This window comes from Boleophthalmus pectinirostris, unplaced genomic scaffold (genome assembly GCF_026225935.1).
Source record: "Boleophthalmus pectinirostris isolate CB_2022bp ecotype Guang Dong unplaced genomic scaffold, ASM2622593v1 HiC_scaffold_11, whole genome shotgun sequence".
In the NCBI taxonomy this organism is placed as follows: domain Eukaryota; kingdom Metazoa; phylum Chordata; class Actinopteri; order Gobiiformes; family Gobiidae; genus Boleophthalmus; species Boleophthalmus pectinirostris.
This window is the reverse complement of record NW_026570994.1, coordinates 1145963-1160000: the sequence shown is the minus strand read 5'-3', so window position 1 is coordinate 1160000 and position 14038 is coordinate 1145963. Positions and strand designations below refer to the sequence as shown.

Below are 14038 nucleotides of genomic sequence, written 5' to 3'. Positions count from 1 at the left end.
TGGCAGTCGAATTTGGTCATTATTTCTGACAGAAATCAATGTTTAGCTAACTTTTTTTCCTGCCCATTCGCTCTGTGAGTGAGTGTGAATGCTGAGGAGTGGGTGTAGAGAGCGAGGGGTTAGGGGTGGACATTCGGACACAGCCGTAGATGGTGATTTTCAAAACTTTAATCAGCACTGAAGTACCAGCAGTATTTGTTCAAGTTCTGGCGGTAGAACCATTCACATATTTGCTTGATGAACTCTTTTTGTGAGTTAATCCCGCTTAGCTGCTGGGCTTTGGCTGGCCACTTTGGGAGTTACTTGTTCTGGGTATCCATTGTCAGAGCAGGCCGGCATTAGCAGTATGACCAGCCAGTGGCATACTAAATACTTGGACAAACATTTTCTAGACTTCAACACTATGTTTACAATTGTGAAAATTATATTTGGACTGGGGTTGCAAGGGGATGGAAAATTTCTGGCAAGTTTCTGGAAATTTTCCATCATTATATTAGTCTGAAAAAAAAAATGGTTGAGAGGCTTAAAAAAAGTTCTACTTTGGCAATCCAAATTGTGTTATTTCCCCACACAGTGCAGTCAAGTTAAAAACAAGAACAACAACAAAAAGATATAAAGGTACACTTTTCTGTTGTTCTGTTGGGGGATCACCATTTACTTCGTCTCCATTGAGATGTTATTGATTTGCCTGAAATGTTTCACAGTATGGGATTTATTGGTAGAAAAACATACATTCTTGCTGGGAGCGAGGTCGCCTCTCCACAGATCGGACTTGAATCTGACTAACTGAGTCTAACATTGTTTCCTGCTTCCATCAAGACAGATAATATTAATGTCATACTGTGGAACATTCTAGGCAAAGCAATAACATCTCCATGAAGACAAGGAGTTGGATAGAGGGCTGCAGTAGTAGTAACAAGCATTATTAGTATTAGTACTGGCAGGGGTACTGGTAGTATGGATCTTATATTTTTGGGTAAATGTAGTATTGTTGTAGTTAGAACAGGAAGTAGAAGTAGAACTGGTAACAGCAACAGTGTTTGCAGTAGTAGTAGTAGTAACTGTGATAGTAGTTCATAGTGGTGGTGGCAGAAGTAGTAGTTGTAATAGTAGCAGCAGTAGATGAAGTATATACTAGGGATGGGCATTCGATGAAATTGTCTTAATCGATCGTCGGAGGAATTAACAATCGATTATCGATTAATCATTAACGTTTTTATATTAAAATGATCCTCATTATTATTACTATCTGCACTACTAATCTGCATAAATAAATTCAACTTTACGACATATAAACCGTAACGACTCTAGAGCCACATCAGCTGTTTGACATTATAATGTGTTTAATTCAGTTTTGCGTCGCTAATTTGCATAAACTAAGCGAAGATAAAAATACAGCTCTTCTGTCGCTGATGCGGTCAATTTCTGTTGGATTAAAAGACATGACTCATTGGAATACAGGTTAGTGTGACCAGATTTGCGACACCGTACGGGGGGAGGGAGGTGGGGACTCGTCATCCACATTGAGCGACTCTCACCTGGTAAAACTTTTTCCCACTGGACACCGAAACATATGTGCTGCTTTATACACTGTGCACATGGACTCCCACTTGTCCCGAATGCAACGGAAAGTGTGGAATTTCTTGTATAAGTCATTGTTAAATACTCATTTGTGCTTCGGTACGTTGCAGACTGACCGCTCCTTCTGAGTGCAGAGACACATGTACAGACCCCTGTTTGGTCACGCTACGCACAGCAAAATACATTCGGTTTGTCGATTAAAATTAACATAATCGATGAAATTCTTGATGATCAATTATCGATTAATCGAATAATCATGCCCATCCCTAGTATATACTGTATGTAGTACTGATACTACAATGTCATACTGTGCAACATTCTAGGCAAAGCACTAACATCTCCATGGAGACCAGCAGTTGGTGAATCCTCCACCAGAAAAGTGAAATAGTGCATCTTTTTAAATATGGACACTTGAAAGAACGAATCCTGTAGGGCTGAGTATCATTCACGAGTAACTGATACAATACATACCTCGATACAGTGAGCTTATGATTCGATACGATTCAATACGATATATTTCAAATTGATTACATACGGTTCAATAAAAAATAAAGACTAAATCATGGCTGTGATACTAACAGTGTTTGTTAAAAGATTTCTTGAGCAAAGTTCATGTGAAACACAAACATTTTAATCATCAAAACAGTGAAAATGTCAAATGTGTCGAATAAACGAGTTTCCTTCCTTTGAACAAACAACAAAACTGTAGCTGTGACAAAATAGTTTAGTAAAACACCAAAAAACACTCTAGGTGATATATCAATACAGTAGCCCATGATATCGATACTGCATCATCACATTAAACGATACGATATATTGATATTTTAATATTTTTACACAGCCCTACTACCAAGACATAAGTAGAACAAGCAAACTGTATAAGCTTCTATTTGACCTGGAAACCAAACCTTCGACCTTTTTGCGGTGAGGTGAGAGAGCCAACTACTAAAGCCACAGCACCGCAAACACACACCTAACGCCACGGCAACAAAAGCCTAATTATAAACAACAGAGAAATGTGACAGAATGGGCATTAGAATTATTCATTTTCACATGGTATTCCCAAACACGATATTAATTATGAACTCAATCATAATTGCGTCTGACAGCGCGGTTCCATAGCTGCTGCAACTTGATTCACAGAACACAGATGAATTTGACCTCAATACCGGCTCTCCCCCCTTCCTCTCCTCTCCTCTCCCCTGTTCTCTCTCTCTCTACCCCTAATCCAGTTACTGTGTACTTGTATGGAGAGCGGCGAGGGGAAGGGGGTAGGGGGGTGATACACGCGGCGGAGTTTGCCCATCGGGTTTGGGCTTTTGAGGCTGCTACAGAGGAGAGAGAGAGAGAGAAAGAGAAAGAGAGAGCAGGAGAGGAAGAAGACAGGAGGGGATGGAGAAACAACAGCCACAAAAAGCAACATGGACGCCGCGCAGAATAGATTGTCGCTCGGGGTTGGAATTAGAACATACGATTATAAATAGCGGTGTAAAAAAGATGTAACGGTACCTTTTCCAGTGTGGGTATCCATGCTTTCCTCGCCCCTCCTCTCCTCGTCTCCTTGGTTCCTACACAAAAAAAAAAACATAGGATTTAGAATGTGTACATGATATTCAAGGAGGCTGGGAGTTTGGTGACGGAGGGCTGGGGCCTACATCACGCCACGGGAGATTCACATAGAAAACAGGAACTTCACATGTTTTGAACCTTACATTTTTGTGAGGGATTGGCTCCACAAATTTTCCATTTCAATCTTGTATTTTAAAGGTGCACTATGTAATTTTTCTCATGGTTCGCCGCTTGCTTGTGTCCATGATGATGTTTGCATTCATTCAAATTCATAAAAAAAAAAAAAAAAAAACTTGAAAAGCATACATTCTTACTTTGAGCCTCCCTATAGCTCGGACCAGCAGCCTGTTGGCGTCTCCATGGAAATAATGCCATATTGTGAAACATTTTAGGCAAAGCAGTAACATTTCCATTAGCAGACAGTGTACTCTAGAGGTGTGCAAAAATATTGAAATATCGATAAATCACAGGCATAATAAGCTCAAGCCTCAGCCTACACCTTTTCGGTCAATGTATGTTAAATATGACTCTATACTGACTCTGTGGATTCATGTCAGAATATAGCTGTGACCAAAAGAAATTAATCAATCAAATGTGATTAAATGTGTTCAAAAGTGTTTAAATGTGATTAAATGTGATTTTAAAAAATGTCAGTGTGATGATACAGTATCGATATATCGCCAAGAGTATTTTTTGGTATATTTTACTCAATCATTCTGTTACAGTTACAGTTTTGTTGTTTGTTCAGAGGAAGGAAACTTGTTTATGTGACACATTTCACATTCTCACAGTTTTGATGATTAAAATGTTTGTGTTTCATATGAACTTTGCACAAGAAGTGATTTAACGAAGGTATCTCCAGGTTTGACTACCCCAAATTTAAGACATTTTTAAGAGCACTTCAATGAAAATTAAGACCAACATCACACCCATTATGCGAAAAAAAAACCAAAAAAACACCAGATCCAATTCTAATAATGACCATTACTCACTGCTTCAAAAAACAAAAAATACTTTCATTATAAAATCTCATTCAGAACTCATTTATAATAGGATGAATTGCTTGTAAAATGGCCAAAAAAAAATCACTTCTAACATTCTAACAAGACAAACTAAGTATCGTTTGTGCATACTCCAAATTAGACATTCATTCATGTTACATGATTTCACGTTTTGTTTTTTGTTTTTTTCCTCCATTTAACTTTGCACTGCAGCCCAGTTGAGTAAACAGAAAAATAGGCTAATGAAATTTCAGACCTTTGTGAAAAAAATAAGACTCGGACAACATAATTTAAGACTTTTTAAAGCCTTAATTTAGGAACATGAAATTTAAAACATTTTTAAGACTTTTAAGACCCCGCGGCTACACTGTTAACAAAGACTTTTAGTATCACAGCCATGATTTAGCGTTTATTTTTTATTGAACAGTATCCAATCTATTTGAAATATACTGTATCAAATAAAAAGCTCACTATACGAGATATGTATGGTATCATGGCCTGTGTATCAAGGTATGTATCGTATCGGCAGCTTCTTAATGATACCAGCCCTGGTGTACTCACACTTACATATAGTTTTTTCAAAATGTGTCTTATCCCCGTACAGATATATTGAATAAACAGGTCAAAGAAGTTTGTTGTGTACTGTCTGCATCTAATTATAAAGTGTTTTTCTGTCTGAGAATCAGGAAGTGCACAGTGAGTATGCTATTGCCCAGAAAGGCACCATTAAATAAAACGTATAATTGTTAAACTATGCTGAAAGTTATGAAAAGCACTTACAAACTCATCATGGTGAATAATTAGGATGCTCTGAGTTCATACAGTAAGTGAGGACCCCAGCCTATTCACAATACAAGAAAAATTCACTTAAATTAGCAAACAAAAGTTGAAAATTTCCGAGGCAATTTTTTCCTTTCCTTTATTTATTTTTTGGGGGGTTGTTCTTAGAAGTATCAGCTCATTAAACCAGTCCAGGAATAGTCACTTAAACATGTTTTTTATGATGTTACGAAAGCGAAAGCGCCGTCGGTCCTTTTAAGGCTGCCCCGTGGAGCTTTGAAGAGACGCGTTTGATATGGTGGGAATGTAAGGTGATAGTTATTGTTTAAAAAGAGCCGGCGGGGGAGCGGCCTGGCCAGTTTAACAGTGATACATGAAGCTGGTATAATGAGGGGTTGCAGCAGCTGTGGAGGAAGATAGAAAAGACGAGTGGGAGAAACAAAGCACTGAACTGTCTGCAAAACGGCAATTTGTGTGTCTATTAAAAGTATATTTCCGTGTTTGTGTATAGGCAATATGGTGACAATTTATAGAAAACTGCATAATTTGTAATATTTTTAAGAGGCTACCATATGAGAAATCAGCCAGACGATGTTATAATGTAGAAGGTAATGTAGCTCATATTGAGCTTGTGCCCTTGAGCAAGACTCATTGTCAGCGTACAGTGTTGGGAAGGTTACTTTTAAAATGTATTCCCCTACAGATTACAGATTACATACCCCAAAATGTTGTTTGTAATGTAATCCATTAAATTACTTAAAGCGAGTAACGTAATCTGAATACTTTGGATTACTTGATTTGTTGTAGAGAAGCAAAGACTAGGATATCGTAACATACGATGTTTTAACTGCTAAAAGAAAATGAAAAGCCCAGACTTTACTGAACCAAATTAAAAATATTATTGATAGATAGGAGGAGACACGGTCCATGCAGCATGGTCCTGTTAAATCTTGTTTTAGTCCTGTTTTAGACCTGGTTTAGATCTAGTTTAGACCTGGTTTAGATCTAGTTTAGACCTGGTTTTAGCCCCAGTTTAGATTTATCTTAGACCTGCTTTAGTCCTGGTTTAGACCTGCTTTAGTCCTGGTTTAGATCTGGTTTAGTCCTGATTTAGACCTGGTTTTAGTCCTGGTTTATCCCTGGTTTTAGTCCTGATTAAGACCTGGTTTTAGTCCTGGTTTATCCCTGGTTTTAGTCATGGTTTAGTCCTGGGTTCAGTCCTGGTTCAATACTGATTTAGTCCTGGTTTAGTGTCCGGCAAAGAGTGGAATTACCAAAAATGTGCCCAAAATGTGAAAACAGGAAAATACCGCAATATAATCCATTTATTTCAACAAAGTAACTGTAATCCAATTACCACTCACTGAAACAGTAACTGTAACCAAATACAGTTACTCATAATTTGTACTCTGATTACATAACTCTGGCACATGTAATCTGTTACTCCCCAACACTGTCAGCGTATCAGCACTTGGTAAATGGTCAGATTTTTATGGAGCACTTTTCCACCTTCAAAACACTCAAAGCACTTTACATCAAGGAACCACTCACATTCATACACAAATGTACACAGGAGGGTTAAGTGTCTTGTGCAAGGACACAATGACAACATTCATCTGTGGGAGCTGGAATGAGATTGAGAGCCGGATTCAAACTGCCAACCTTCAGATAAGTGGAAGAACACAATATGAACTGAGCTACTGTCGCCACATGCGGTCTGGGTTTTGGAATGGTGGACTAGACACTGCCATAAACATTTTCTTGTTGAGTATAGAATTAGTCAGTGTGAAATAGTACATTTATTAAAACATTTATCAAGTGTGGTGGATCCCTCTGCCACCACTCCATAGTGTCAGTATCATTTCATTTCATTTACATTAAGTTAATTACATTCCACATAAATTAATTCCTTTATTTAGACTTATATTCTAATTTGAGTGCACACATTTTAGTTAATATAAGTCTGATTTACTTACACTTGATCTTTAGTTTTTGAGAGCTGGACGGAGGACCCTTGGGAGAAACCATCATGACTCAACAGGGGGGGGGGGGTCCATGTATCATTCGTTCATTTGTTTTTCAATATGAAACCAAAAAATAAGAAAATGAAAAAAACAACTGTTTTCTTCATTATTTGTCTCCAAAACCAAAATGAAAAAACAGATAAAGATTAGTTTTTGATTTTGTGTTTAAATGAAGAATGGAAAAAACGGATAACGGTTTCACGTTTACGTGACTCTGTGACTGCAATGCCGAACTGCATACGGACTGAACCAGGACTGATCCAGGTCCAGGACCACACCGGGACCAGGACAGAGACCAGACCGGGACTGAGACCGAGACCAGAGCGGACTCTGAGCCTCCGCGGGGTCCGAACCTCAGCTTCGCGCTCTGGCCCTGACGTGGGCTCTGAACCTCCGCTCTAGTCCCAGTCTGGTCCCGGTCTCAGTCCTGCTCTGGTGTGGTCCCGAACCTGGACCGAACCTGGATCAGTCCTGGTTCAGTCTGTATGAAGCGCAAAAGTCCGGTATTGCAGTCACGAGAGTCACGTAAACGGGTCGTTATCCATTTTTCCCATTCTTCATTTAAACACAAAATCAAAAACTGAAAAAATGTATCATTATCAGTTTTTTCATTTTGGTTTTGGAGACAAATAATGAAGAAAACAGTAGGTTTTTTTGTTTTCTTATTTTTGGTTTTATATTGAAAAACGAATGAACGAATGATACACAGATTGGGGAGCACTATTTAGTTTGTTTTATTAAGTCAGTTTGTTTAGTTTGCTTTAAGGTCACTTTATTATCACTTATTATTTTCTGTATTATAATTATTTCCCTTTTTGTTACTTTGATTAAGTTAGTATTTTAGTTCATTATTTGGTTTAATTCCTCCTCTTGTGTTTAGTTTTAGTTTGTCCTGAAGTATTTAAACACCCTGTTCCTTTGTCTGGTTGGATTAGTTTTGTTCTGTTCAGTTTGATAAGAGTTTCCCCAGTTGGGCCCGACTTTTTTTGTTAACAATTTGCCTAATTTGAGCCTTTGTTAAATCATAACTTTTTTTGACTTTACTAAATTTTAACTTATTTTTATAACTTGTCTTTGCCTTTCTGGTTGGTCCACTACATCAAGTAAGAATCAAAAAGTATAAAAATGTATTTAAAAAAAAAAAAATTGTGACCCCAGCTGTGCAACTTCCACACTGAAGAGTCCGAGCTATGTCACAATATCACATTTAGTGTTATGGTTTTGGAAGAAACATGACATCTTTCTGAATGAAAATGTTAAATTCAAGATGCGTTCATAACTTCTCTGGTGCAGGTCCACTACCTGCTGGTCTCTGTGGAAATGTTGCTGCTTTGACTGTCATAAATAATACATATTCAATACAGTGCTTTTATTGCTTAAGAATACCATAAAAAACATGTATCCTTTTTGATACTCTGCTCGCTTCTCCACAGATTCGGCCTGCAGGTTGACCTCGTGGTGTCACCTGGATAGACTTAATGGATTAACTTAATGTTAAACCACTCGCCACTGCAATTCTAGAGCTCAGAACTCTGCACTTCTAGTTTAGATACAAGACAAAATTGAGTTATTACTATTTGTGAAATGTGGTGCAAAACTTCAGATACATGTTGTTTAAAGCATAAAAGATTGGAGATAAAGTCCACAGGAAGTAGAGTCACTATTGCGAACATAAACACATGTGCGACTCTCGCCTTTTTACTTTCAAAGAACGACTTGACTGGATGTCATTATTTGCGGAGGACAGATTCTATGGATAATACAGGGTGAGTAATAAAGTCTTCTTATTGAGCTGGCGCAGTGAATTGATCGGTTATTTATTTAGGCTGTATGTTCTCCGCAGATCACCTACATGACGCTCTTTCTTAAAATGCAAAAGACTGTTTCCCACGGCTTGCAGTGAGGACATTTTCCCACTGTCTGATATCCTCTGCGGCCGAAGTATTCTCTGATCAAGTGTTCTGCATTGGCTCACATTGGAGCACAAAGTCTGGAGGAGTACTGACGGTTTCCTCCCCATTTTTATACCGATTCTCCTAAATGCTGCTAATACACCATTATATGGTAACTACAAGTTAGAAACACGTTCAGTAAGTTCTATGGTCGTCTGGAACATGTCAAATACATCTGCATACGTCAATATGTGTTGGGGGTAAGTTCGATATAAGGTACATACAGGTTCAAAACACATTACTCCTAAATTCTGGGTATGCCAGGCATTTTCTCAACGTATTTGGACTTATGAGAAACTTACAATTAATGTGTGTCAACGATCACATAACTTACCTACAACTTATGGCCCGCGTATGCAGGACGTAGAGACATACGTCCAGAAATTTTCAGAATGCTCAAAATTTTTCGACGACCTTGCCGTATGTCGCCGTATGCCAGCGAGCTTCAGCGTGCTCAGAAGTTATATAATACTTACCTAGAACTTATCCGACGTAGGCAAGCGTATTTGCCATATTTTTCATACATCGGCATACGCTGGCTAAATCGTCAAGGTGTGACAGCGGCATAAGATGTAGAAACTGTAATTATTGTTTTTTCTTCTAAAATCAATTAAATTAATTATAGATGATTGTTTTTCAGTTCTTAATTGTTAATTAATTATATTGTGATCTTTAATCACTTTTATTGATGAACATATTCATCTTAAAATCCATAGTCTCCATAGCAGACAGTCATCCATAGTGTCGACAATTACTCTGTGTCTCACCGCTGCACACACACTTCCTTTGTTCCTTCAGTTATATATGAGTGAGAATCCAACCTATCACACTCTGGTTCAATGGCAACGCTCAACCACCTCTGCCCCTGGTCAAACACAATCCTGCTCTCCATCCTCTGTCATTGTACTGCAGATGTTCAAAACCGATTAAGCTCCTTTCTAATCAGTCAATAGAAATAAGAGGCTCTCCTGTAGCTCTTTGAAAGCACACGGCGCTCCACACGCTTTGTCTTACTAAACTATCCATCACATATGAGCACATGGAAGATTTATGGTCTGTGGTGAGAATCGACGCTGGATTCATCAAACGCGCGACCCAAAGAGCGCTCCGAGCTCAGATCACACCAGACACTGGACAGAGCAGGGGAGGGACATGCACCAGAGGAGAGGCTTTGGGAATCCAGATAACTCCAGCAGAGACACTGAGCAAAGATGAGTGGAATGGATTAAATAAAGCAGGATACAGTGGTGTGATATGTGATGAAGGCAGGACTGAATGATTTAGGAAAATATATACTGCAATTTTGAGATATACTGAGTGTAGATTAGAGTATCAAGTATCAATCAGACACTAATCGATACTGAACCTACTATCAAAACTAGATACTGATTTGAGCAGGTTTCACTACTAAAAAGTCACATTCAGAGGACAGAAATGAATGATTTCCTGAATAGCTGTGGAATGATCCTGCGCAGTATCAGAACAAGTATAAGAGTACTGTATTTTCCAGGCTATTAGTCGCTCTGGATTATAAGACGCACTGTCATTAAATGGTCTATTTTCGAACTTTTTTCACAAATAAACCACACTGGACTTTAAAGGAAACCCAACAGTGTGATGGGTGAGTGGTTTTGTTTGTTTGTGGTGTTCACAGTGACTCTGGGCTTTGTTCAGTTGTGGCGTGTAGGGAGGGTGCTGTCTGGGACCGCTGGATTGTCGGCGTGTTCGCAGTGACTCAGTTGTTCAGTTGTGTCTAGAAGTGGCACATTGCACTCGCTTTTTCAGTTCGTTCCTCCGTTCCGTTCCTCGTCGGCGTGGAGTGATGAGTGTGTCTGTGGGTGTTTTTCGCTGTGCGGTCTCTGTCTGCTCCGTGTGTGTTTGTGTGTTCTGTGGGTGGTGCGGCTTTGTAGTTTACTGAAGTCTTGCTGGGACACCCGAGTGGATACGTGTATTGGGCGCTCTGGATTGCAGGGCACGCAATCGCTTTTTGATGGGGTTGAAGGCTTAAGAGCGCGACTAAGGCTACGTTCAGACTGTAAAGCTTAACGCTCAATTCAGATTTTCTTGTAAAATCCAATGTTTTTGCGAGGTCGTTCACATTTCCAATTAAATATGACTTGTATGTGATCTCCAGTGTGAACAGTAAATGGCCCGAAAGTGCACTGGAGACACGACGACGTCAACCGCAGCGAGCGTGCTCTGTGTTTACAGAAGTTGTCCAAACATGGACGCAACATTGAGCACCTGCAGATTTTAAAGTTCCTCTCGTATCGGAGTCAGAACATGAACAACTTACTTGTTTTAAAGAGGAGATTGAGAAGGAGAAGGACGAGGTTTTTGGCCGTGGTGTTTTGTGGGACAGCGGCAGCGACGTCCGTTGAAAGGAACATGTGGATGTGGAGATGGAGCCAAGAGTGGTGAGTGGAGATGTGCTTCACTTCAGTGACACAGAGTTCATTAACAATTTTCGCCGATTTCAGTGCAGAATAGTGACATTTGTGGCTTGTTGATAACGTGTAGGTGGATGAATGCACTTTGGCCGTTCAGACTGAAGTCACATGTCAAAAGATCAGATATGTATCGGTTTTAGGAGCACATATCCAAGTGTCCTGGGTCACATTTGAAAAAATCGGATCTGTGTCGTTCAGACTGTCATTAAAAGATTAGATACAGGAACACAGGAGCCAAAAAATCGGATTTGGGTCACTTCAGGCTGCAGTCTGAATATAGCCTAATAGCCCGGAAAATACGGTACATGGTAATATTAAAGAAAGAACTACGATTTAAAGCTGAAAATCACATTCTATTGTCTAAATAAAGAATGTTTTAATGATCATGTTGGTAGCATAGAGGTACTATACCCTGGTATCGACATCAACTCTGAAACTGTAGTATGGTGACAACACTAGATTTGAGGGATTCATATTTTCAGATTGATTCAGTTCTGAGTGCATTTTTTTAACACGTCCAGCAGCATTAACTTTGGAAAGAAGATTGAAATATGAACTGTAATACTAAACCGAGAAACCCATTTCAGGACATGAACATGAGAGGTTATTATAAACTACAGGGTTACAATCTCAACCCACTACAAAACCAAAACGAGAAACAATATATGGTGTTTTCTGTGTAAATCTAACTTTTTATAATTTATGTGACATCAATAAAAAGTAGGGCGTTCTTTAAATAAGTGGGATGACGGCCAAACTGTCTATGCAGGACACCCAAAAGAAACATGTGGTCACAAAAGTCAGAGGCTATGGTTATTTATATTAAAAATTAATATTTGTTTTTGGTAAAGGATTGTCCTGTTTGTTTGCTTGAAGATGTTACTGCTTTGTCTGGAATGTTCCCCAGTGTGGCATTAAACTAGTGTATAGTGTATACATGTATTCATTTTAATGTTGTCACAATACTAGGGGTGTAACCATATGAAAGTCTCACGATGCGATATCGTCACGGTACAATATTTATTGAGATATCGTGGGAAAGCTCACGATATGGTGGGGAGACTCATGATTAGGGATGTAACAATATCCAAATCTCTTGGTACGATATTTTCACAATACACATCTCACGGTACGATATTTACTGTGATATTTTGTGGAGGTTAAACAGCTAAAACTGTTAATATTTGCTACTTTTTCCCTCTTAAAATGCCTTGACAAAACTTAATCCAAAGAACTAAGACTTAAAAGTGTTAGAACTGTTATTTCTTCATGTAGTCTGCACTGAAATGGAGCAAAGGATCATGGTCTATGTAGTTCCCTCTGTGTTTTTCTGCATCATAACTCTTCATTTAAACAAACAGACTTGTGATTCGATATATTGTGATGGGCCGCGATATTTTGTGAGATCTTTGATGATACGATATCACAATATTTCAGTTGTTGTTATATCCTGCAACACAATACAATGCAAACTCAATCTCGATACCAAGGAACAGACTCGATACCAGATACTGATTCTACAATGATAACAGAATGTGATTTCCAACATTAAATCATAGTACTTTCTTTTCTAACTGGTTCTCATGCAGCTCTAAGCTATTCAGGACTTTTTTAGTATCGATATCTGCTTAACTGACAGTCTAGTTTCGATAACTATCTGATAGGTCTGGGCGATATGGAGCAAAAAATATATCTTGATATATTTTGCTATATCTCTATACACGATATATATATATATATATATATATATATATATAACATATATAAAATAAACAACTCAAACTCATCTTTGCATTAACTCTGTTAACCATGAGCTCCTTTAACAGAAGAAGATCAGGAGGTTCCTTATTTTAACAGATCCATGTTCCTCACCAGTGTAAGGAGCTCTGATGTTTCCCACAATCCACTGCAGATCAAACCCAACATTTCTAAACACTATTGTACAAGTGACACTGCAGCAGATTATTCATGAAAATCTTCTACATAAATAAACTTTACAACATATAAACATAACGACTCTAGATCCACATCAGTCTGTTTGACATTATCATGTGTTTAATGTAGTTTTGCCACATGTGTTTATGTTTTACAGAAACTAAACTTAAAATCACATGGCTCATTTGCATAAACAGCTCTTTCCTTGTGCTACTCAAGGAGGCCCCTTCATGCTGTGCATTTTATTTCAGACTAAAAGACACGACTCAGTGTTCATATGAGTGTTCTCTGTGAGGATATGCTGCTGATGGTTTTGTCTGTAAATGGTGGAACAGGTTTGTGGTGCCAGAAGTTTTTCACCTGCACCAACTTTGGGCTTTCACGGCGGTAGTGAGGAGTGAATGAAACACAAGCAGCAAAATCAGGGAGGTGGGGTTGATGACAGAGAAGGCAAAAAAGCGAAGTGGCGAAATCAGAATTAAATATAACCATTATATCGATATATGCAATATGTCAGAATCCATATCCAGGTTAAAAAATGTTGAGATATATTTAAAATATCGAGATATCACCCACTCCTACTATCTGATTTTCAATACTTTTGAAAGCCCTAATTCAGTTACAAGAGTTGGCAAAAAAATGTCTGTTTTCTTACTATGCGTAGTGTCACCTCTCCATAGCACTGACTCATAAGTTGACCTGGTGCGATAAACATTTTTATACCATACTGTCATACCAAGCATATT

General features: G+C 38.5%; 1 protein-coding gene across 6 annotated transcripts in view; it reads right to left on the bottom strand.

Moving 5' to 3' along the window:
• Positions 1 to 14038, bottom strand: part of LOC110175582 (diacylglycerol kinase zeta-like) — a 194649-nt gene that overhangs the window by 31079 nt on the left and 149532 nt on the right. For all 6 annotated transcript variants that reach the window (XM_055164293.1, XM_055164304.1, XM_020941780.2 and 3 more), the window contains one exon: positions 3091 to 3149. In XM_055164293.1, the coding sequence (XP_055020268.1) occupies positions 3091 to 3149 (59 nt within the window). The remainder of the gene's footprint in view (positions 1 to 3090; positions 3150 to 14038) is intronic.